This window comes from Pygocentrus nattereri, chromosome 14, assembly GCF_015220715.1.
Source record: "Pygocentrus nattereri isolate fPygNat1 chromosome 14, fPygNat1.pri, whole genome shotgun sequence".
NCBI classification, from domain to species: domain Eukaryota; kingdom Metazoa; phylum Chordata; class Actinopteri; order Characiformes; family Serrasalmidae; genus Pygocentrus; species Pygocentrus nattereri.
Genome location: NC_051224.1, coordinates 18,212,306 through 18,239,151, shown reverse-complemented (window position 1 = coordinate 18,239,151; position 26,846 = coordinate 18,212,306). Strand labels below are relative to the sequence as shown.

The window sequence follows — 26,846 nt, the reverse complement described above, 5'->3', positions numbered from 1 at the left end:
TCTCTATCCCTCTCTTTCTCTCTCTTTCTCTCTGTCTGTCTCTCTCTCTTTCTCTCTCTGTTTCTTTCACTCTGTCTCTCTCTCTCTCCCTCTCTCTCTCTCTCCCTCTCTCTCTGTCTCTCTCTCTGTCTCTCTCTCTCTCCCTGTCTTTCTGTCCCTCCCCCTAAACACCCCAACCCCCAGTTTCCTGGAAGCTTGAGTCCATCTGCTTTCCATTCAGGCACAAAATGTGTTTCAGGAGGCTGTATTAACACCCCCTCAATCTCTCTCTCTCTCTCTCTCTCTCTCTCTCTCTCTCATCACGCTGTTCTCATTTGCTCCCTCACCCAAAACTTTGCACTTTCTCGTTAATGTAACTGCACACACAAGTTCCAGCACTACCCAAATAAATAAACTTTACATTTCGCTTTGGCAGACCACCGCCACCCCCCTCAAACCATGATGTCACTGCTGGATTAGAGCCAGGGGCCATAATTTAGAATCATTCCCAGAACATAGTTAGGCCTAGACCAATGTTTCACATGTGTGAAACGGAACGGAACAATATCACAGTCAAACCTCCTCACATAATAATAACAATAATGAATTGTTAAATTGAATTAAATCACAAAACCCACACACACACACACACATACACACATACACACACACTAACACACACTCACACAAACACACACACATGAACACACATGCAAACACACACACACACACTCTCTCACACACACACACACACACACAAACACGCACACTCACACACACATACACACATATACACACATACACACACACTAACACACATTCTCACAAACACACACACATGAACACACATGCAAACACACACACACACACTCTCACACACACACAAACACACACGCACACAAACACGCACACTCACACACACATACACACATATACACACATACACACACACTAACACACATTCACACACACATGAACACACATGCAAACACACACACACACACACTCACACACACACAAACACACACGCACACAAACATGCACACTCACACACACATACACACATATACACACACACAAACACACACTCACATATACATACACACACACACACACATCAGTCTGCAGAATGCTTTCATAATGCAAGGACCCTCATCATAATCATGCAAAGGACTCTTTGTGTTCTAAATAGAACAATTTGCTTTACTAAAGAACCCGTGAAGAACCATATTTTTTAAATATCAAGCTTATAACAACAAAATAACTCCTTTTGGCACTATATAGAACCATTTTCAAAAAGGTTCTATATAGAACCATGTAAATACATTCTACAGCATTCTGAGAAATCTTTTACCATGTGAAGAACCATTTAAGAATGCAAAGGGTTCTTTGAGTGTTCACGGTTCTATATAGAACTATTTTCTTTACCAAAGAACCCTTGAAGAACCATCATGTTTAGTGGGTATAAAGCTTGAAACAACAAAGAACCCTTCTGGTGCTATATACAACCATTTCCAAAAAGGTTCTATATATTAACATCTACAGCATGTTCTTTGTCAATCTGAAGAACCCTTTAATCATGCAAAGGGTCATTTGAGTGTCCAAAAGAACCCCTGAAGAACCTTGTTAAGTGTGTATCAAGCTTGTAACAACAAAAGGACCCTTTTTGGTTCTATATAGAACCTTTTTGGAAATGACTCTATATACAACCAAAAAGGGTTCATCTACAGCACATTCTAGTAAAGTAAACAACCATTGTTTAGAGGGCTCTTTGAGTGTTCATGGTTCCATATAGAACCATTTTTGTTACTAAAGAACCCTTTGGAGAACCATCATTTTTTTCTTTCAAGCTTGTAAAAACAGAAGAACCCTTTTGGTGCTATATAGAACCGTTTTCAAAAAGGTTTTATACAGAACCACGTACAACACATTCTCCATCAATCTGAAGAACCTTTTTACCACATGAAGAACCTTTCAAGCATGCAAAGGGTTCTTTGTGTGCTCAAGGATCTATATAGATTAATTTACCCTTGGAGAACCATAATTTTATAGTGTGTATCAAGCTTATAACAACAAAAGAACCCATTTTCAAAAAAGTTGTACATAAAACCATCTACAGCACATTCTCCACCAATCTGGAGAACCAATTTACAAGGCAAAGAGCCCTTTAATGGTGCAGAGTTCTTTGAGTGTTCATGGTTCTAAACAGAACCATTAGCTTCATGAAAGAACCCTAGAAGAACCATCTTTTTTTAAGGGTGCAGAGCTGGTCATGCAACACCAGAACCTGACCTCACTGATGTCCTTGTGTCCGAGTGCTTGTTGTCTGTCTTTCTGAGGGGAAAAACTGGTGGACTTGTCCTTTAACGCGCTGAAGACTTCTGGCTTCTTGCCAGGGCGGCGTGTGACGCAACGGTAAGAGGTGGGGCGTCTCCATGGGCGTGAGGGTCGCCAACCAATTAACTTCCGAGGCCGGACACGTGGTGATTTGGCCACGCCCCTCCCCAACTCAGCGCTCTCTCATGCTGCACTTCTACAAGTCTGCAAGCGGGACAGCAGCAACCGGGACGGAGGGCTTTTAGCCGGATAGACGCTTCACTCTACAGTTTACCTTTCACTCAGAGCTCTCGGAGCCAAAGTCGGCCTAATTTGATGCTCTGTACCTTTATTTTCACCTTCACCAGCCTGGAATTACACTTTCTGAGGACTGCGTTGTGTTTTGAACAGTGCGTCAAGGAAGCCTGGCACTAGGACTGGAACACCTGGAGGGCAGAAAGTGGACTCTCTGCACATTTAGGACTCTCCGCGTGTTTTCTGCTCCATGCACTGACCGTGGGGACTCTCTTCATGGAGCTATGGCCACAAGTCCCCAGCTGGGGCATTGCTCAGTGCCGCTGAGGCGTTAGCAGGCTCGGCTAAGCCTCTGCTACACCGCGTCTGGCCCTCACGCGTCCCCCCCCCCTTTGCTGTGCCTTCTTTCCAGCGGTGGATGCTTGCCAGCGTTTGCGGACAGGTGCTGTAGGCCACGCCGGGGTTTGAATGCCTTTGCACGGCTCTTGCTGGTTCCTGTGCTGCAGGCAAGGCTTCAGCTTGCTGGGACGCGAGCATGGAGAGAAAGAGGAGGAGGAGGAGGAGGAATCGTTCGAGTTGCGCAACAAGGACGCGCAGACGGTACGTGCGCGCACAAGAAACGCTGTGTTATATGCTGCTCAGGCAAAGGGTTGTTTTAGTAGGAGATCCAGAGGAAAGCAGGCCTGTGTTGCAATGTTAGTGCTGAGAAAAAGGCTCCTGACTTTATAAAGTACTTAAAAAAAAAAAAAGCTTCAGGTGTGATTTGGTAAACAATCCTATTTTCTCTAGCTTTAGTACTACATTTAGAACATTCTTATTACATACTGATACTTATTACATACAAATAATACATGAGGGACAATTTATCATTACATATTATTATTATTATTATTATTATTGTTGTTGTTATTATTATATATACTAATATTTATGGGGCATATAATAATAGTAGTAATAATAATAATAATATGTTTATACTATATAACAAATGATACATTAGTATTGCATATAAATGCTTATTTATGGCCGTTGTTGGAAGAAAACCTTGTATCTCCAAAATGACAACAGGAGAAGGAAAAAACCTACTTTACTCTTAATGTAAGTCAATGGAACCAGACTTTTTTCCAAGTTCTTTTGGGATGTTTCTTTTGGTCCATTCATCTTGAAATTTACAGACAATGTAAAGGGTAAGAGGTATTTTCAAATTATGTCAAAAACTGAAAAACGACAAAAATGGAGATAGGAGGTTTTCTTCTGACAACAGCGAATAATACAGTGTATGTATAGGTATATATGTAAGTGTATGTAAGTGTATGTATAGGTATATATGTAAGTGTATGTATAGGTATATATGTAAGTGTATGTATAGGTATATATGTGTATACATGTGTCGCTGCTGTCGGAACTAAATCTCCTGTGCTCAAAGATGGTAACTTTACAGGAGAAGAAAAAACATACTTTACTTTTACTGTAAGCCAGCGGACCCAGATGTTTTTCCAAGTCATTTTAGAGCGTTTCTTTTGCTCTCCATGAAATTTACACACAATGTGAAGCAACAGGCATTTTCAAATTGGGTGAAAAACTGAAAAACAACAATAGATATACAAGGTTTTGTCCCGACAGCAGTGATATAGGGCATATTATCACATGTCGATAATTATTCATCAAATACATATGGGACATATTTTTATTACACATAGACTCATGTATGACCCCATGTCCTGACATGTCCTGACAAAGCTGTAAGAGTTCACCGGGTATAAAGATGGCATGGGTTGACATGGGAAGGGAAAACTCAAGCTTGATCTAAGTGGACAGACTTGAAATGAGCCCGGCAATTGGCTGAGTTCATGCAGCCTTGCAAGACCTGTTTTGCTGGTGTGGGTAAGGGACATGAACAGAGTGAGAGACAGAGATCTCTCAAAGTGCCCTATGGGCCCAGCTGCTCCATCCTGAGGGGGGGTTTACGTTGCATGGAGTTTGCTTGGTCTTGCAGAAATAGAAGACGTGGAAAATGTTGACTGAAGTTGTGGAGGGGAGTCTCACAGAGTGATCTTAAACCATTTGCACGTCAAAGTATTGTTACTAAATAGTGATGAATATAAGTTTAAAAAAACAAACAAACAAAAAAACCAACAACTTAAACAAAAGTATGAGGGTGTGAAACTGCAGCAGAACTTCTTACCACAACCAGCATTTATCAGCATAGGCACTGATGATTGTTTTGAGCTGTTCTTCTCTTTTTGGGATCATTTTGGTCTAAAGCTTCAAAGTGAGCTGTGTGAGCAGCAGTAAAGCAGCGCAGGAGCGGAACCAACAGAACAGAAGTAAATGAACCTTCCCAAAAAGTATATAATGGGATAGGAAATGTGAAAGGCAGTAGAACTGAGGAAAAAGTGTGTCATAAATATGTTTGAGTGCAAGTGAAATTGTTCCCTTTTAGAATCCAGCAGAATTGGAGTGGGGGACACAGAATAGAGGAAATGGAACTAGATACTACCCACTTCTGGCTATGGTTCTGCATGCAAATCAAGGCTAGTCAGGTTTCATCAGACAAAAGGGAGATCTCTTTAATGTCCCGCTTGGCTTAGTGTAAAAATGTTGCATGGTAACTCCGCCTGGTCTTGTTTTGGCATGATCTCTGTTCAGAGATATTCACTGATGTGTGTGTTGTCCAGTGTTAAGTCTAGGCAGTGTATTGTCTCTGCTGGTATTGGTGTATCCCAATTCAAGGGCACTCTGTCCAAAAATCGAACCCTTATCTGCTGTAAACATGACAAGTTCTACAGTAGTCTCTAGAACAAGGGGGTCATACTCAACCACTAAAAGGGCCAGATTAAAAAATCTCAACAAATCCTTGGTTTTATTTCATTTTTACTGAACATTTTGCTTTGACCTGTACTGGCCGTCGTTTAATCAGTATATGACTGCTGTCAGAACAAAACCTCCTATCTCCGTTTTTGATGTTTTTCGGTTTTTGACATAAATGTGAAGGTGCCTGTCACCCTTTACATTGTGTGTGAATTTCATGATGAATGGCCCAAAAGAAACGGCCCAAAATGAGCTGATAAAAAAGTCTGGTTTCCTTGAACTACACACCAGGCATCATTTATTTTTATAGAACCGCTGGCCCACAGAAGGGGGTCAGAGTGTGCATTATGCTGCAGTGCATGCTGGGAATTGTAGTGCAGCTCATGGTGAAATGGGCTAATATTAATAGACAATTTAAATAATTTAGCAGGGTGAATAGGATTGCACCACAGGCCTGACTTGGCTAGCAGGTATTGTGTTTGACACATGGGCTCTAGAAGGAGATTTTCTGGTTTGAAAACTAGAAATACTACCTTCTGATGATGGATGTTGAAGGTGGGAGGAAAACCTACAGCTGCTCTGGGTGGATTTGTGCAGGTGGGCTGTTTTGAAGTGTTGTGCAGGTGGATGCAGAAGGATGGTAACTAGCTAGTGTTCAATGCTGGGAAGCAGAGTATTGAATTGAAGCCATATAGCTGTAGAAACATCTTTAGATCATCGTCACTTCGAGGGGAGAATGGAGAACTCAAACGACAGAACCGTCTCATCACATGAGGACAACAAGCTAAAAGCCAAAGTTGGAAAGGTATCTAGACCCTTCAGTTTGGCTTCTTTTCTCTCGCTGAAAGCTTGAAACAACAAAAGAACCCTTTTTTGGTGCTATAGAGTTACACTAATGCTAGCTTGGTTGTACTTAGGGTGTTTTTTCAGGATGGTACAGGATGGTTTTTCAAGGTTCTTTGGTTCTATTTATTCTGTGTGGAATCACTTTCTGCGTAAATGGTTCTTTGCATGGTGGAACAGACCTTCAGATTGATGGTGTCAATCATGTGGTTCATTCATTTTGTTTTCTGTGGTTCTATGTGGAACCTTGTTGAAAATGGTTCTATATAGCACCAAAAGGGTTCTTCTATTGTAACAAGCTTGACATCGTGACAATAGAAGAACCATGTGGTGCTATGTAGAACCATGCCTTTTCTAAAAGATTCTACATAGAGTCATCTACAGAACATCTGATTAACTCTTTCGTGATGCAGTGAACCCTTCAGTTGTGGAAAAGGTTCTTTGAATGTTCATGGTTCTATGTAGAACCATTTCTTTACTAAAGAGCCCTTGCAGAACAATCATTTTTAAGTGTGTAGACTTACACTAATGCTAGTTTGCTTGTATTACTGTACATCCCTAGGATGGTTCTTTAGTAAAGAGAATAGTTCTATTTATTCTATATGGAATCATTTCATACATAAGTGGTTCTTTGCATTGTGAAATGGATCCTTAGATTGATGTAGAATGTGTTGTCTGTGGTTTTATCTAGAATCTTTTTGAAAATGTTTCTATAGGCACCAAAAGGCTCTTGACAGTTTGAGAGTGTGACAATATCAGAACCCATGACGGCATGAAAGTGGCAGAACCCATTGTGGTGCTATGTAGATGAATTTTAAAAGGGGTTGTATGTAGAACCATACACAACACATTCTCCAATAATCTAAACTAAACTACCCTTAACTAAAGAACCCTTAAAAAACATCATTCTTAGGTGTGTAGAGTTACGTTAATGCTAGCTTGGCTGTATTCATCTACATTCTTAGGATGATTCTTCAAGAGATCTTTAGTTATTCTGTATGGAATCATTTCATGCATAAATGGTTCTTTGTATTGTGAAAAGGATCTGATGGATTGATGGTTGTCTGTGTTGTCTGTGGTTCTATATAGAAAGATTTTGAAAATGGTTCTATATAGCACCAGTAGGGTTCTTCTATTGTTACAAACTTGACAGTGTGATAATAGCAGAACTCTTTGGTGATATATAGAACAATTTTCAAAAAGGTTCTATGTAGAACCATCTGCAGCATATTAATAAGCAAGTGGTTCTGAATAGAACTCATGGTTTTAAATAGAACCATTCCTTTTGAAGAACCATCTTTTCAGGGGTAAACTGATCCTGTATAGCGTGTTTCTGTGGTTGTGTAGGTAGTGAGGAATATTTGTGTGGGCCTTCCTGCTTTACCGCTTCACTGTGTTTCTGTACTAATGTAATCTCCTGTATCATGGACTGGACTCAGTCATTGGTCAGAATTCTGATGTAACATCTGACAAAGACTCCTGACAGTCCTTCTTATTCAGTCAGTCCTCGGTGTGTTTACTTACTCAGTCCAGCCACACACACACACACACACACACACACACACATTCACTGTGGTCATCTGACCTATAAGGTCATTGCATTGTTCCCATATATGTGAAGGGCCATTGTTGACACACCGCACTGGTACACGAAAGCACGTAACGGCCTACTGTATCTAAGACGTTTAAAATGGGAAAGAACCAAAAGGAGAAAGGCGTGATGTTCGTCGGGGCAGAGGAGAGTGGGGCTAATGAGCCTGGGCAGGCTCTGAACTCTCCTCGCCTCTTGTAGTAAGTACTCTGTGTAATAAGCACTTGACTTAATTTGATATTTCACAATGTTCCCTTGGTGAAACTTCAGCCATTGATTTTTGCCCGGCCACTGAACTGGACCTGGCTGCTTGCACCTCCCCCCCAGCCTCAGAGTCACCAGAGGCAGTTCCAGTTAAGCTCCATGAAGTCAGCAAGCGAGTACTGAATTAACCCCTTGCACTGCAGGCTTAATATTAAGTTATTAACCTTAATCTTAATTGTTCTTAAGGCTATAAACTACAACTGTATAATTTTAAGAAGTGCTGACAAAATGCATTATCATCATCATTTCTTCATTTCTTGCTGAATAGTTTTAAACTGTTTAAACACATTTCCTCACTCGAAAAGAGTTGTACAGCTTAGGCTGCACAAAAGATTGCGTTCAAATTGGGATCTCAGTTCTTTATTCATGGCTTTGAATTAAAGGCAGTGTATATTCTATATACCACAGGGCTGATCCCCACAGTGGTAGCGTGCCACCACCATAATAGAGCATCAGCAGCAGTAACCACAATGCTTCTACACCTGAGCGCAGATTGCAAAGCCCAGTGTCATCACTGTGGCCTTTTACGCTGGCAGCAGCTTTATGGCTAGACCACAATGGAAGGACGGGCAGATGTATAAGCCTCAAGGCTAATTTTTGCTGCTTGCTGTGAGCTGGATGCTGCTAATCATGCATTACTTATATTTGTGCTGTTTGTGTTTAACTAGGTTACTGTAAGGCCAAGTAATGAAGTTAAGATATACTTTAGAAGTCATTTTATTTATATGTTTATAATGGCTGTTTATATTGATTTCTCAGCTGCTGTTGTACATGTTATATGTTTTCTCAGCAGACCAGTTTAATTATTGGTAGGCAAATCATCCTTAGGATGTGGAAGGAAGTGAGTCCTCCATCATTTAAAGAATGAGAGGGAAATAAGTGAAAAAATATGTCATTTAAATCGTGTGGGTAGAAGTGTACAGATGTAAATTGGGCAAATCTGTCTATCTGTCTATCTATCTATGCAGAGCCTTGAACGACACTAAATTAGGTTATGTCATGAGTGTAGTACCGACACAGTTGGGGTTGGGGTTAATCTAAAATAAAAATCAATTAAAACATCATAAAAAAAGAATTGTGCTGTTAATGTTTTTCATTTAACTTAATTATGGTGAAAATAGTTTTTCTGTGTTTTTTTCATGTGGTACTGATCCACACATTTGAATCAGGTATATTCATTGCAACACTTGGATGGATTTCTATTAATTAACTGATGTTGTAAGTCTGTCATCTGGATTATAACTTCACTTCACTTCTAGACCTCTCGAGCGCTCCAAAGCAAACTCCAGTCAGCCGAACATGCTCCGACCTATACGCTCCTGTATACACTCACAAGCGTGACGAGGGTTTTATCTGAGCGAGAGGGCGCAGAGACAGACACCGACTTGTCTGTGCCCTCTCGCTAGTGCGTGTGCAGACGGGCAAACATACACGCACATGGTGTTCTTTCTGGGTCATGCAGTGAAACTGGGCCCTGGTTGACTGTACACCACTGACCCAATCAATGAGTGACGACTGCCTCAGGGCCTTTTAGGCTATTCCCTGATGGTTTTCTCTTTCTTCACCCTACTTACTCTCTCTGTCCCTGCTCCTATTTCCATTCTTCATTCTTTACCTTCTCATTTCCTCTTCAGTCCCTCACTGAAAGAGTGAAAACGTTTGTTTTTGGTTACTGGGGTTAAATATAGGGTTAGGTTTATTGTTATTACATATAGTCTTACATTCATGCTTAGTCTTAAATTGTTATTACATATAGTCTTATATTACATGCTTACGTGTCTTGTGCTGTTTTTTTTTACAAACAGTAAAATTGGTGTAAAACGACGATGAATGAAATGTCATTCTATGTTTCTTTCTGACAGCAACAGTATGTATAGAATACATATGTGACATAAATAAGCACCTATGTAATAGTAATATATGTACTGCATACAGGACATAATAGTATTACATACAGATATAGCTCCATGTATATATGAATAGGTAGGTACATAGTTATGTCTTCCCTCTTAGCAAAAAGCACGTGTAACAGTAGTGGAAACGTTTTTGGTGTTATATACAACACATACCCCATCTGAAGAACCCTTTCATGATGCTTTCATAATGAACCCTATCAGTGGGCTGGAGGTTAGGGAACCAGCCCTGTGACCTGAGGGTTTGATCCCCAGAGCCAACAGTACGTGACTGAGGTGTCCTTGAGCAAAGCACCTAACCCAACTGCTCCCCGGGCGCTGCGGATAGGGCTTCCCACCGCTCCAGGCAAGCGTGCTCACTGCCCCCTAGTGTGTGTCTTCACTAGTGTGTATGTGGTGTTTCACTTTGTGGATGGGTTAAATGCAGGGGTGAAGTTTCCCTGTTGTGGACTAATAACAGTCACTTAATCTAATCTAATCTTAATCTAAGTGTTCATGGTTCTATATAGAACCATTTTCTTTACTAAAGAACCCTTGAGGAACCACTTTTTTTTAAGGATGTGTATAATGCGTTTGATCCCATGTTGTGTCGTTGTATAAAACCAGTGTGTTGTAGAAAGAGAGATAATGGGTCACTGTACCCCCTGTCACTTGCAGAGCACTCATTGAGCGTGTGTGTGTGTGTGTGTGTGTGTGTGTGTGTGTGTGTGTGTGTGTGTGTGTGTGTGTGTGTGTGTGTGTGTGTGTGTGATGAAATCACCTGGTTGATAGGGCTGACCTCGTGATTGAGGCTGGTCGTTAGCGCATTCTTTATAAAAAGGTCCCCTTCAATAAAGAGTGCACGACACAGTTCAGTACAATATAGTGTGAATAAAATTCGACCTTAGAGGAAGTTGCAGTTATTTTGAATGCTACAAGAAGTTATTGAATGACATAAAAAACACTAGCGAAAAAGAGAAAGACTTTTTAATATTATCAGAGGCAACTCTGGGTCTCCTTGTACAATATAGTATATTTATCTAGCTATGTTAGCCGATATGGCACATACATCAGCAGACTGTGGCACATTTTATATCCAGTATGTTTAATTCAGCTATTAAAATTTGCACATTAACAAAACCTTCACAAGAGGTGTTTAAACTTTTGCATGTAATTAGATACTCGCCACATCTCCAAGGAACAAACACTGCGAGTCAGATAAGGCCTATAAAGTGTAGAGACTTTAAAAGGGACCTAAAACATAAGTGATGCTTAATCCATAAGGGAAATTATTATTAAATAATCTTTCTAGAGAGTCAGCACTTTGTCATCTTATGTCACAAAGCTGTTCACCGCTTTAAATTCATATTTTAACTCTCAGCCACTTGCTGCTCAACATAGGCTCGCTGTTCAATCACAGTGCGCCACTATAGAATGTTCTGATAACGTAACGTGTTCGATTTGTGAGAGATTATTCTATAGTGATGTTGGATTGCTATTGATTTCTTTTTATTATGAATAACTCAGCCAGATTGCATTGCTTTCCATGCAGTTCATTGCAAGTCTTAGGATGTAATGGGCACGAGAATTTAAAGGGTTAAAAAGCTCTTTCTGTCTCTTCCGTGTGAATGGGCAGTAGATTATAGTTACAGCTCACTGTGGGCAGTATCGATTATTGATATCTGGGCTGTGTCAGCGAAACCTGGCTTCTTTCAAACACCACGCTGATCAATACGCTGTTCTCTTCCGGCTGGACTAATGACCCCACACCCGCCTGCTTCTTAGGAACCAGAGCTGTTATCACTTACTCAACTCATTCTCTTTGTTAATCTGCTATATAAGTTTATAGCAACTACCCCTTTGATTTCTGGGCCTGGGTGAAGAGGACAAAAGCAGACAAGTTAGCTTTTTAACACAACTGTCACAGTCGAAGTTACATTAGTGCCTCAGATTTCTTTATCAGCTGCTTTTTTTTGTTAATACCTACATTTTTTGTCATACTGCAATTAATAGTACAAATAATACTAATAGTAACCATAATATGTTAATATTATCTAAGTTTTTCAATAAACATGTTGTTGTTCAAGTGAATGATGTTACTTTATATTTGAAAGTATAAATGTACAGGACTTTTATTTTGAAATGGTAAAATATGTGGCAGTCTAGGTATGTAGTTTGCTCACTGCTAATTGGTGACTATAAGCTTCCACTACTTGTTAGCTACTTTAGCCTTGTAACTCCGGTATTAAGACTAGAGAAGCAAACTTTAGACACCAAACATGTCATTGTTGATCATCTACATTTTGTACGAGAGAATAAACTGTACAAATTAGATTTTATGCCAAACTACTGACAATAAATGACGCTGAACTGACCGATTGAGGAGGTCCAGAGCCTCTCTTTCCACAGCAGAAGCAGAAAGGGGGCCGTATTTCTGGTGTTTGGCAGACGTCTGGGAAAGCCCTGTCCGGAAACTTCCACTGACGTGTTTACACAAAGCCCTCCTCCACTGCTCACACACTCCAACAGGTGGTCAGACCCCACAGATGGGGGGTGTGTTTGCAGTGTGAGCGTGCATGTGTTTGAGCTTGTGTATGTTTGGATGCTTGCTCTCTACAGTGGTCTTTAACGGTTTCTGCGTCAGCCGGGGATGACCACAGCCAACTGCACCAGTTTGCCACCAAAAACACAGACTGACCCTCTCTGCGTCAGCAATGTAGCTCAGTAAATGCCGCTTCAGCCCTGAAATCAGTTCCTCTGTTTGTCCATCAAAGCCTCTCGTCTTTCATTTCTTTTTATTCTGTTCACTAGAGCTTCTGTGCTTTTATGGTTATGACCAAAAGTTTTACAACACCATGGTTGGTGTAGTGTGATGGGTAACACCAGGGGATTTGTAGGCAGAAGAACTGCCACCTGATAATGTGTTTCGGGTTAGTCTGACACTAGAGGGCGTGCCTGAGTGAGTCCAAAATGAACGGGCTCCTATGGAGCTTTTTGGAAATGCCTAATTCAGAGTAGAATGGGGGTCACCTTGTTGAGACCTTGTTGAAATTAAGGTCTTGGTATCAGTACTGAAAAAATGTTAACTCTACCCAGCCTTCATGTTGAGGATTGGCTTGTGAACAGAACTAGTTCAGTTTCACTGAATCGGTCACAGATGAATCGGACATTTGAAATCTCTGCACATTACACACTGAAGAGCTCTGTTAGCCTTCGAACGGTAATATCTCAGAAAGTGAGCCTCACTGTCCACCCTGAGTCTGCCTCCATTAGCGAGTAGATGTTATGAGAGTCCTTGTATTTGGTGGAGATTAGAATAAAGAATAAAGTGACTTATTAGTTAAATCAGTGAAATTTATTCAAAATTGGGTGCAGCAGTTCAAAAGAATCGGTTTAATTCACTGATCTGTGTTCAGAGCGATGGTGCCCTTGGGCCACATAGTAGAGAGGTCGGTTGTTTAACTGTACTCTGTCTGTCTGTCTGTCTGTCTCTTTCTTTCTCTTTTCCTTCTGTTTCTTCCTCAATCTCTCCATTACTCTTGTCTCTCTCGGTTCTCTCTCCTGTTCTCATCCTCCTTCTCTCTCCCCACTCTCTCTTGCTCTCTCTATCCCTCTCCAATTTGTCAGTCTCTCTGTCTTCTTCTTTCTTGTTTCTTTCTTTTTTCTCTTTATTTCTCTCTCTCTCTCTCTCTCTGTCTGTTTCCCAGTCTCTTTTCTCCCCCTGCTGTCTTCTTTCTTTCTTTGTTTCTTTCTTTCTTTCCCTGCTCTTTCATTCACTCGTCCAATTTCTCTGTCTCTCCGTTCTCCCCATTCCTCTGTCTCTCTGTTCTCCCCTTATTCTCTCTCTCTCTCTCTCTCTCTCTCTCTCTCTCTCTCTCTCTCTCTCTCTCTGTGTCTCTGTAGCCCCTGAGGACTTTTTTTTATTTTCCTTTTTTCATGTTTTAGAGGAAGTATGAACTCCATGTTTTTTTTAGATGTTCTCTGTCTGTTCCTTGAAGATGTTACAGTGGCATGGTGGACGCCCCACCCGCAGCAGCTGTTGGGGTGAGGAACAGGGCATCCTGGGACAGGAGCACAAACTGGCGCAAGTTTCTGGCTCCAAAAATACGTGGTTAATGTACAACAGCAGATTGGTGTAACGGCATTTAACCCCCCCCCCCATCTCAGCCAGCCAAACTGCTCTGCTATGCTGGCATGAAGTGAAGTTTTGAGTTTTTTGTTGGAGCGGTGCTCTGTGGTGTGGTGCAGTGTGAGGGCAAAACAAACCAGTTTTCCATAACGTTTACATGCGTAAGGAGTTACATGTGTTTTGTTTTTGTTTTGTTTTTTTCCCCTTGTGTTTTCACTTTTTTGGCCTTTTTTCCCAGCAGTCTGCACTTTACTCAGACCGTTACTCAGACAGCATGGAAAAAAGCCTGGACTGGAACCAAAATATTTTGTTAAGCCTAAAAGAAACATAATACAACATAATGTTGTGTACGGTTGAGTGATTAATTTTTCAAAATCAAAACACCTGCGGTTATTGTATATGCTATTTAATGGTAACCTACATATTTCAACATGTTATGAAAACCCAGTCTCACTTGCTTTTTTGGAATAAATCAGTTTGAAATAATATATAAACACTGTTAAAGTTTCACAGTATACCATTTACTAGGCATCGCATATACCGCTGCTGTCGGAGGAAAACCTTTTATCTCCAAAACGACAACTTTACGGGAGAAGGAAAAACATACTTTACTTTTGATGTAAGTCAGTGGAACCAGAGATTTCAAAGTAATTCTGGGCCATTTCTTTTGGTCCATTCTTCATTTAATTTACACACAATGTAAAGGACAACCGATATTTTCAAATTATGACAAAAACTGTAAAATGAGGTTTTGGGGAAAAAAAAGGTTTTGTTCTATCAGCAGCAATATATCATTTTTGTGATGTCACAAGAACCAACTCATTTACATATATCCACTTATTCAGCCTACAGCACTGTAGCCCCACCGAATGACATCAGAGTTCTAAGGAGTGTTTCAGCGCTGGGTGCTTTTTGAACAAGCCAAATCAGAGCAGAGCTCATTAACATATCAGTCTTAAAGGCACAAACCACAAAAACAGCCTGTTTCATTCTCTGGGAGAAAGGCAGGTTGGAAAATGGTCGTGTAACAATGAATTACATTACAAATGTTGTAAGTGGACTTAATTTACACAAAATAATCACGTTTAAATCACGATCACAGTACTGGTGAAAGAAATCACAATAACGTTCCTTGCCTAAATCGTTCAGCCCTGTGTTACACTGGGAAAAAGTAATGTTATTATGCTTGAAAGTCATCTGTAATGAAACTAATGAAAAGAAATTGGGGGTTTGGTTAGCCCTGCCTTTCCCTGCACGCACACACATCTGCTCCAGAGGCCCGTGGTTGGCAGAGCAGAGGCATTTCCGCCCGTTTACTCACCCTCGTCTCCAGGGAGACGGAGCGGAAGTGAGCCACGGCACGAAACCCATCCCAGCATCTCCGGCCTGGATGAATCACTCCGTTCCTTTCTCCTCTGGCCTGGGACGCCGCTGCCAGCACTCGGGCTCGCACGCCATTCAGCCTGCAGCTTCCTGCTCCCCGACACTGCCCTCTACAGGCCAGTCCATCTGGCTTCAGTCCAAACACAGAGCCAGAACACAAGCAGCTTCACAAGCAAAGGCTGTTTTAAAGCAGATAATTCAGGATTTTTTTTTTAACACCAAGTGTAGTTGATCAGCCAATATATGTTAGATCTGTACTAGAAAAATCCAAAAAGTGCATCATAATGTGTCACACAGCACAAATAGAAGTAGCAGCAGTCATTTTAAAGTGTAAAGTTTGTCCGTTTAAGGAGCTTAATGAGGTTTTTCACGCTCACACATGTCAATTACAAAGAATCATCCACTGAAAGTTTCAGGGAATCAAAACTGGTTTCTAAGTCCCCTTTTTGGCACCCATTTTTACAAGCCTGGCTTTTTCACAGGGCTCATTATTGCCTGGCTGGGGAGGTGTTTTCTAGGCCTCAATGGTTCAGCCTCCACACTCGGCTTTCACACTGCTGACAGATCTAAAAGTGGCCCAGTACAGAGCTAACTCGCTGTCCATCATGTTTTGGTTTGTTTTGGGTTGGAACAGTACTACTTTCTCTTCACCAGTACTTCTAGGGATGTGTACAGTTACTCATGTACAGTTTGAAGTGCGACTTATTCGGATACTGAAGTCACTATTTGAGTATTCATTATGGGAAGACAGAGAAAAAACGTACGGCTAACAGTTCAGTAAAGCTCGTACTGCCTAGCATGTTAGCAAAGATGTCGCTGAGTAGGCAGATGTTGCACAGCTCTCTTGCTAACTAAGCTAACTACTCTAGCTCATGTAGCTAGAAACAGTAAAAATATGTTTATCTGATAAATAACATGTTGGCACGACCTTCACTCAGGAGAAAATACCTCCCGTAGAAGCCGTGTCCTCGTCCAACTGTGCTGGCTCACTGTGGTGGCACATTAGCTTGTCTGAAGAGGCAGCCGCCGTTACTTAGCCGGCATAAAAACCTACCCGTTTTCCTCTGCATGTTTTCAAGCGTATTCCTTTGCATATCCAACTTTTTTAATGTATTAATGAATTAATTAATTCATTAATTAATTTAGCTGTTGTTCTTCCTTCCCAGAGGTTAACCAGATATGTGTTCATGAACTCTTACAGACACTCAAAAGGAGTTGTAATGCATGTCCGTAACAAATACTGAACCTTGATTTTATTTTTAAAATATTTAGCTTTAAATTTAGCTGTCTAGCTGTATCATGCAGACTTTTTTTTTTATTCATTCATACACAAAAAAGCACATGTGTGCATAAAAAAAAATGTAGTTCTACTGTATCTACTCATTGCTGTGGTTGTGCTACATGTGGCTGCTGTTGTTATCATGTCCCTTGCTTTACTTCAGTTTATGTTGTTCTACAAGCAATTCTGCCCTATATTAGGCTAGATTTGTTACAGAATCTGGTCAAATTCATTCTTTTTTCAATGGTGTGGGCCCAGTAATAATTCTGGGTGTCGCCTGTATTTCTGTCCATTATTTGCCCACTGGCTCTCTGCAAAGTTGTCCTTCACAGCTGAAGGTTCATCAGTAAAGGCAAGAGGAAAAGGAGGCAGATGGGTAGAAGGTTTATGACACCACTCAGTCTTTCCTGCTGAGCCTGCTTGTCGTTTACTGCCTCTCTCTCCGCCCTGGTTAAACATTGACCGACTCTTATTACACACACCCACTACACTCCTTCACCGGCACACGCTTTTCCCTTCCTCTAATTCTCTTTAACTCTTTTCATCGTCTGCCTGAGCCTTAACAGAACCTTTATTCTGAGCACGATGAAGTACTATTTTGTGTGAGCGTGTGCGTGCGTGTACATCCTAAACTTAGCAGACCTAGTTGTAAAATGTGTGTGTGTGTGTGTGTGTGTCTGTGAGCTGTTAGAGGCCCTACTGTTGACTTGGATACTGTTTCAGACTGAGTGCAAAACCTGCTGTAAGACTTTCAGTGGCCTGGATATGCCAAAAAATGTGGAATAAAAACACAGTAATGCTCATTTCTGAGCATCCTTATGGGATCCTAGTAGCATGTTAGCGAAAGGCTAATGGCGTTTCGTGTTAACGTGTTTTGGCAGTTCTAGATTAAACACCGACATTTGAGGCTTGTATAAGAACTACTTAGACCACAGCTTGTATTCACAGTCAGTAACGTATCTAGAAGTTCCTGAAGGCCTGTGCTGTGTGTTGTATATGGTGCTATATAGAGCCTTTTTGAAAATGGTTCTATATAGCACCAAAATGGGTTCTGCTTTTGTTACAAGCTTCATATGGGAACAAAAGTAGAACACCTTTTGGTGCTATATAGAGCCATTTTAGAAAAGGTTCTATACAGAACCATATGCAACACACAGCACAGGCCTTCAGGAACTTCTAGATACGATAACAACCATTTTATGGCGCAAAGAATTCTTTTAAGCATGCGAATGGTTCTTTGAGTGTTTATAGTTCTATATAGAACCATTGTTTTTACTGAAGAACTGTTGAAGAATGCTTGGTTCCACCCATTGTTAATCAGAACATAATTGGTTGATTCTTCTGTCACTTCCTAATTATGTTAATAGTTAATCTACCATGTAAGGCCCTCAGTTCAGCTCGTGATGTCCTAACCAATGGAAGACCTTGCTTTGCTGTATCTGCCTAAATGCTGATTGGATCATTTTCAGTTGATAAGATACAATACTTAAATACAAAAAGCATGAAGAATATATTTTATAAAACTGAACAAAATTGGACATCTATTTTTTTTTTGTTTTGTTTTCTTTCCCAGAAATCTCTAGCACTTCTTTGAAGACCCAGAAGGCCCTGAGGGTTCAACTCTCTATGATAAATTATTGTTATTGTGAACAATCCCGTCACAATGGTGTAATCTGAGTATATCATGAGAAACTGCATGGATCGTAATAAATACAGATTTAGACCAATTATAGGGATCATGTAAACAACAACAACTGCATCGACTGAATTGTAACATGTAGCTGATTGGATTCAACCCATTAAGATATCATCTTTTTCTATTCATTCATTTTTACCAATTACTTGATTTTTTTTTTCTTCTTGTTCCTTCTTAAATAGTTTATTTTTATGTTTTTATTTAAATGTGTAATTTAAATTATTGTGATTTATTATATTTTCACCATATCAGCCATTCTTAGTTGAATGCCTTATCTATAGTGAATGCAGTCCTGGATGCGCAACTCTGAGCTGAGGCCCTCTGTATACCCTGATAGTGAACATGATTCTGGATATGTAGCTCTGAGCTGAGACCCTCTGTATACCCTGATAGTGAACACAATCCTATATGCACAGTTCTGAGATTAGACCCTTTGTATAGCCTGATAGTGAACACAGTCCTGGATGTGCAGCTCTGAGCTGAGACCCTCTGTATAGCCTGATGGATAGATGAGTTTATCTGCATGGCTCATAATGAGCTTAGGTCTGGATATGCACCTCCAAGGTGGGGCCTATGCTTGGACCATAGATAGCTGTAGTCTGGGTGTGCAGCTCTGACCTGAGTCCCTCTGTAAGGCTAATAATGAACATAATTCTGGTTGTACAGCTCTGACATGAGGTCCTCTGCATGGCAAATAACAAGCTGTGGTCTGGATATGCAGCTCTGAGCTGAGACCCTCTGTATGGCCATTAATAAACATAGTCCTGAATGAGCAGCTCTGAGCTGGTACCTTCTGTTTAGCTCATACCGAACAAGGTCTTGAATGTGCATCTCTGAGCTAGATCTCTCTGATGGCCTGTAGTGAACACACTCTCGGAGCTGGCTGTGCAGCTCTGGGCTGGGGCCTGTGCGTGACCTATGGTTTGCTGTGGTGTGAATGTGCTGCTTAGAGCTGGGACTGTCTGCATGGTCTATAATTAGCTGTAATGTGGATGTGCAGCTCTGAGCAGTGACTCTGTATGGTCCACTCAGCAGTGAACTGAGGTCTATGCATGGCCCCTAGTTAACTGTAGTATGGATGTATAGCTTTGAGCAAGGATGCTCTGTGAACATGGGTCTGTGCAGGATATGCAATTTATATATAAATTACAAGAACGTTTGTTTTTTATTTTTTGAATACATTTAAAAAAAATGTTTAATCCTGTCTGAAATCTGTTTTTAATAGATGTGAAATGACCACATTAAAAACTTTAGCTTTAGAAACAATATCAGGAGATGTGTTGAGATGCATAAAAGCTGTTTAAACCTGTCAGTAAGGCCATGATTGTTGATATTGCATTGGAGGGGGGAGGGGGAGCATTGGTTTCACTCTTTAACCTCCTGACCGCTGGGAGCACCCAGGCCAGCACATAATGTTCCAAGGGGGTATGTGTGTGTGTGTGTGTGTGTGTGTGTGTGTGTGTGTGTGTGTGTGTGTGTGTGTTTCCTGAAACGTGATTCTACAGAATGCAACACACACTGTTTTTAAACAGAGTCTGGATATAAGGTAATACGTGTCCTATATATATCACATATATGTAAGCGTCTATATGTGATAATATGAATAATGTATCCATAAGTCTATATGTTGAGAGTAGGGTTACAGTGGTGATGGGAAGAAGGCAGTATTTCTAATAAAACTCCTCACCACTCACTAGGCCAAATGGCAGCAGCTCTGCCAGAGCATAGCAGCCAGTACCAGGAAACCACTGACAGGCCTGGCACTGCAGCTAGAGCGCTCACGTGTGTGTGTGTGTGTGTGGTTTGAGAAGGTCAGGCGGTCAGTATAAAGTGGAGAACTGTGGGGTTATGGCGTTTTGAGAAGCATCTCCTCTGTAATTTTCCAGGAAATCACCTTCAGCTTAATCATCACAGTGGGAGAGGCTAAAAGTGGATCTGACCTAAATGCACTGTGTCTCTCTGTGTCCTTCTGTTTGTCTCACTGTCTGTCTCTCTGTCCTTCTCTTCCTCTTTCTCTGTCTCTCTCTCTCTCCCCTCTCTTTCTCTTTCTCTTTATTTCTTACTTGACTCGGTCTCTCTTGCTCTCTCTCTTTATCTTTGTCTCTCTATTCCTCTCTTGCTTGCTCTCTCTCTGTTCCTATCGTGCTACGTATCCATCCATCCATCCATCCATCCATCCATCCATCCATCCTTAAATCCTTCCATCCATTCTTCCATCGATCCATCCACCCATCCATTCTTCCATCCATCCACCCATCCACCCATCCTTCTCTATCATTTCTCTTTCTCTCATGAAGAGTTTGAATGACAGTAGTACAGACATATACAGATAGAACAGTACGTTTTGTTTCTTTTATAAGTGAAAAGAAGTTAACAAACTTAAATACGGCCTTTTTCTGCAAAGTTCAGTGCACAATTGAAAATATTTAGGTTTAACCCCTTAAAAGCCTAGCCTTATTACATATTAAGGCTTATTATTCAGTAACTACAGGGTCTTCAATGCAAACTGGTTGAGCTATTCTTAGGTTATAGAGGTGTGCAACAAGACTTTGGGGCTGGTGGTGGGTCCTGGCCCTTTAAAGCATTTAACATAATAGACAAAAAACATGCAGAATAAAATGTACCATAACTTTTGCTCAAGCCACATTTACAACCCCAATTCCAATGAAGTTGGGACATTGTGTAAAGCATAAATAAAAACTGAAAACGATGATTTGCAAATCCTTTTCAACCTATATTCAATTGAATACACTACAAAGACAAGATATTTAATGTTCAAACGGATAAACTTCAGTGTTTTTTGCAAATATTCACTCATTTTGAAATTGATGCCTGCAACACGTTCCAAAGAAGTTGGGACAGGGGCAACAAAAGACTGGTAAAGTTAAGGAATGCTCAACAACACATGCTGGGAACATTCCACAGGTGAACAGGTTAATTGGAATCAGGTGAGTGTCATGATTGGGTATAAAGGGAGCATCCCTGAAAGGCTCAGTCGTTCACAAGCAAGGATGGGGCAAGGTTCACCACTTTGTGAACGACTGCATGAGCAAATAGTCCAACAGTTTAAAAACAACGTTTCTCAACGTGCACTTGCAAGGAATTTCGGGATTTCATCATCTACAGTCCATAATATCATCAAAAGATTCAGAGAATCTGGAGAAATCTCTGCAAGTAAGCGGCAAGGCAGTAAAATAACTTTGGGATAGAATGGGAAAGAATTCCACCTACAAAGCTTCAACAATTAGTGTCCGCAGTTCCCAAGCGCTTATTGAGTGTTGTTAAAAGGAAAGGTGATGTAGCACAGTGGTAAACATGCCCCTGTCCCAACTTCTTTGGAACATGTTGCAGGCATCAAATTCAAAATGAGTGAATATTTGCAAAAAACACTGAAGTTTATCCATTTGAACATTAAATATCTTTTCTTTGTAGTGTATTCAACTAAATATATGTTGAAAAGGATTTGCAAATCATTATATTCTGTTTTTATTTATGTTTTACACAACCTCCCAACTTCATTGGAATTGGGGTTGTATGCCAGTATGTTAAATTAAAGTAATCAGTAATTGTGCATTAAAATGTGCAGGACTGTGTTCACTGAATTTGTTAACTTATTTTTACTTAGAGAAAATCAACAAAACATGTAATTTGACCTGAAAACGTTTGCAAATGAACAGAAAAATATGGATATCAGCAGAAGGTGTTTAAGTGAGAATAAATTGACACAGTTGAGGCCCAGATAGTCACGTGAGGGGAAGCTTCTGCATGAGTTTAGCTATAATTTGTTGTGATGTTTGAGATGAACATGCAGAACACAAACTCTTTCTGTTCTTCACCTGAGTGTGTGTTTGTTCCTTTCTAAGTCACTGCCAGTAAACACACTCAATTCAGTCACAGCTGAAGTTGTTCTTAATACGTGCTCTTGTGTTTGTGTGTGTGTGTGTACAAAGAGCCCTCCAGAGGCTGAAGCCCACGTTGTGTTTCTGCAGGCTTTGGCTAGAAACAATGCAGGGCTATGTGCTCACCTTTTTAAGGTAAATTTAAAATATAGCAGCGCACAGAGGAGCAGATGAGGAAAATTTGTGGGTTATTGCTAGGCTGTGTTGAATGAGTAACGGAAGCTATTGAGCTTACAGAGATAACAAGTGTCATGTTTGGTGCTGATAACTCGTCTTATACACAAGGTTTTTTTCCTGTTCTTGTTTGCGCAACTCCTAGCGTAGTTAGCTAAGTAATTAAACAGCCATGCTATTACAGCCTCAGTTGCATCTTTAACAACGCGTCCTTGAATACACGTTCACATTCAGGTGCTTGTGTTTAGTGATCAAGTTTAAAATAATAAATAGGCACAATCCCATTTCTTATTTTTACCCCTACCTATAAGGGGTAGTTGTTGAAATCTTCCCTACGAAATATGACCCTCAAATAAGTAGTACATTACTTCATTAACAGATTACTAGTGCTGCTCTGTAGGCGAGACTGCTAGTCTGCAGTGACAGCAGGGTAAAGTTCAGCAGCCTCACTGCTGGGCTTTAGTTACATTTAGGTCATCATATGCTTTCAAAGAGAGGATGTAAGACAATTATTTATTATCACCGTCCCCTAATTCTTGCAATATGAAGGTGAAGTCAGCTATTCTCCAGCTTCTTGTCTGAATTTTCCCGTTCCGCCTTAAATGGTGCAGCAGTTCTGATGTCTGAGGTGCCAGAATGTGGGTTTCTTCAGTCGCTCACGCCACCATCTTTCTGGCTTTTCTGTTTTTTCCTCATAACACTGTTTAAAGTGTGTCTCTGAAAAACCTGCTTTTGGATGCCATATAGCCTTAACACTTCACCCTACCCCCTCTATCTCAACACAAATAGGGACATCCTACCCCTAGGTGTGAACACGCAAGGGCTACGTGGTAGGGGCGAAGGGTGAAATGGGATTGGGCCAAACTTGATCTGCATTTACAGAAATATGAGGAGCAGTGTCATATTTCAAAACCTGCCATTTGACCAGAAGTGCTTAATCACTTGCGTACAACTCTATGTAGTATTATACTATTACCATGCCTGAAGTGTGTAAAGTGCCGTGAAGTGTGGCCTGGTAAAGAGCTTCTAGTAGTCTAAATAACTAGATTTAATAAGATGAAGTCAGATGTGGTAGATGTAGAGAAATAGTTGAGATGACCGACCACAGGCCATCAGTCTAAGAGCCAGTGCCCGGAGCTTGGGGTAAGTCACTTTAAGCTGCTTCAAAGTGTTTTCAGGTCATACCATTTGACCTCGGTGGAGCCCCAGCTGTGGTCAGGATCGCTCCCTTTTCTTCCTCCATCTCTCTTAAAAGAGGGGAAATGAGAATGGAGGAATGTGCCAAAGAATCCGGACATCCGCCCTGATTCCATCTGCCGCCATGTCAGCCGTCTGCACTGACATCAACAGCAGCAGTTATTGAGGCCCGATGGCAAGGGTTAAGTAGGAATTTGGGAGGTGGGAGAAGCCTATTTTTTTCATCCTACCAGCTATGGGGTGTTGTGGTGGTGTAACATCAAATTACAGTGCAGCTCTTCACACAAACCCTCCCCTCCGTTGCACTCTGGCCCAATTTAACCCCTGCCTGAGGCAATAGCGCAGTCTTCCAGACTGAGATTAAGCCTGATCCTAGGCTTAAAGTGTTCAGCCTTAAAACAGATTTTGCAGTTTACCCCCTCACCCAAATGAACACCAGTTCATCTTATGCTGGCCTCAAACTGTGTTGAGTATTTAAGTAATCTCTCATAGACTTGATTCTGTGGGTTCTGATACTGTATGACATTGTGTTATCTATAAACATGGGTACAAGTCCATTGTGTAACAGAAGCCTGAATTTTGTCCACTGTTATTGATCATAGTATGTCATGTAGGATTGGAGACCTACATTTGAGATGTGCTCACACGGCTGGTAAAAGTGGCCCAAATATGATTTTTTTCTTCATATGTGACACAGATATGTGTCAGTGTGAACAGCAAAAACACACTGAATCTTCTTCTGAGCCACTTCTCCTTCTGGGTCTCGGGGGGTTCTGGAGCATTCCATCTATCCCAGCTGTCATTGAGCGGAAGACAGGATATATCCTGGTCCATCACAGGGCAGACAGACATACACATTCACTCACACACTCACACCTAGGGGCAATTTACCATGTCCAGTTGGCCTGACTGCATGTCTTTGGACTGTGGGAGGAGACCCATGCAGACACGAGAAGAACATACAAACTCCACACAGAAGGGACCCTGGCTGCCCGGCCGGGGAATTGAACCCAGCACTACCCACTGCGCCACTGTGCCGCCCCACACTGAATTTCAACTGAATTTCAATGATTTGAGACACTTTCATATGTGGTACTGAAATCCGGTCCTTATCCGATATGTGGCAATGGGAATCAGTCTGAACAGCCAGATCGGACTTCATGTGTTTTTTACGTCAATCCAGGAGAGTGAGGCTGCAGCATCAAAGAACAGTTAAAAGTCCCAAAGCAAAGTTTAAAGAATCAGAGGACACAAACTAAACAAGTGGCCTCACCCTTATTACAGTGAGCTCAGACACATTCTGGGTGATGAGGCCAGCTGTCAGTCAGTGAAGCTTCATGATCGCGATGGTCGGTGATGCTGGCAGAGCTGAAATTGAACCCTCCGAGTGCGACTGGTGTTCATTAGCAGTCGTGATTGTTTACCTCTGGATGAGCCACGTGAAGCAATGTGAAGCACTGTTCTTTTGCGCATGTGGGTTTTTTTAGGAGCTGATCCGTTCAGGCTAACGTCACACACATCACATTTAAAAGATAATGTTGAGAAAATCTGATTTGTGCTACTTTTACTTGCTGTGTTAACGCAGCCTTAGATTTTTGGCCGAACTTAATTCCACAGAAAAAGGATTGATGGCTGGTTATATTGATGGGTTCACATGACCTCAAACCAGAATTCACTTCCACAATTGAGGTCATGCATTTTTATCCCTCAAGTCCACCATAAAAAATTAAGCTGCGTCATGCAGTTTCAAGTTCCTCTTTGATACTTGTTGAGCCTCCCAGGCTTATAGGTCCTTGTAAACAGAGGAAGTTTATGACAATGAAACCGGTGGTGAAATATCAGATGAAATGGTGAGTGGTGCTCATTATTCTGAGATGATTTAGAGAAGATAAGAGTAGGGGATGTTGGAAATTAAATGAGTTACACCAGGGGACTCTCTCAAGACCAGGAAACACACCACATTGTGTGGGACAAGTTGTAGAGTGATTTTCTGCTCTCTCTGAAAAAATGACTTCTTTTTGTTTAATGTTTATTTCACATCAGTAGGCCATATATAATTGGGTGGGAGGGCACTTTGTTGACCTTTGGTTTTGATTAGTTAGACCAAGCAAGCCTCTTGAACTCCATCTGTGTTTCTCTCTTGACCGGGCACCAGTGTTGATGAGTTAGACCAGGAGACACTTTCCATTAAAAGCTAGGTTTAAAGAGTTATATTAGGAAGGCTGATCTATGGACTGAGTTTGTATTGCTGTGTGTAGACCAGAAAACATTCTCTGGATTAGCTCTATTCTCTGGAGTGAGACTGGAAGTTACTCTCTTGACTGAACACCAGTTTTGATAAGGAACACCAGAAGACAGTCTTTAACACACCAGACACTACAATACAATAGTCTCTGAATTCACTGTTAGTTTGTGTATTTGGCCTAAATGCCAGTTTACTTTGAGAAATCAGACCTGCAGGTGTCCTCTAGACTCTGTAGAGCAGGCATGTCAAACTGGGGACCTTCCAGGCCAAAGTGTTGTGGAGATCAGCCTTTATTCTCATCTAACGTTCTGAGTTTAGTTCATGAAGGCCTTGCTAATCAGCCAAGCTGAATCAGGTGTGCTGAAGTCTGCGGTGGTTTGACCCGCAAGAGCTGGAGCCTGACTTATTTAGAGGTTTTCAGATAAGTTGTTGGATTTTGAAAAAAGTCTGAGGTGAGGACTTTTCCCTGTCTTACGTGGAAGAACTATAATGGGGTTTTCAGTTCTCCCTGAAAAAACAGCTTCCTTTTTCTGTTCATGTCAGCATACAAAATGAGGGACTTTCCTTACTTTTTCTTTCCTTCCTATCAATGGTTTTGATTAGTTTGATGGAGTGAGCTTCTTGAGCTGGACATCTGTGTTTTCAGCTGGAGATACTCTCTGGACTGGATGCTGCTTTTGTGAGTTAACCCCTTAAATGATCAGCAGCAGGCCCAGAGTTGTATTACACGCTTCTACCTAAGAACAGCTCAGCCAGCTTGCATTGAAGTTCCTCTAGTTACTGAATAATATACCTTAGTATGTATTAAGCTTGGGATTTTAACAGCTCAAACAGCCAGAAGACAATCTAATAACACTTCTGTTATGTTGTCGGTCAATTCGACCCATTTCAAA

General features: G+C 41.1%; 1 protein-coding gene across 2 annotated transcripts in view; it reads left to right on the top strand.

Moving 5' to 3' along the window:
- The first annotated feature begins 2,518 nt into the window (after positions 1 to 2,518).
- The window catches only part of plekhh3 (pleckstrin homology, MyTH4 and FERM domain containing H3), a 63,015-nt gene continuing 38,687 nt past the window's right edge, over positions 2,519 to 26,846 (top strand). For both annotated transcript variants that reach the window (XM_017697513.2, XM_017697512.2), the window contains exon 1: positions 2,519 to 3,150. In XM_017697513.2, coding sequence (XP_017553002.1) covers positions 3,019 to 3,150 — 132 coding nt within the window. In that variant the 5' untranslated portion in view covers positions 2,519 to 3,018. The remainder of the gene's footprint in view (positions 3,151 to 26,846) is intronic.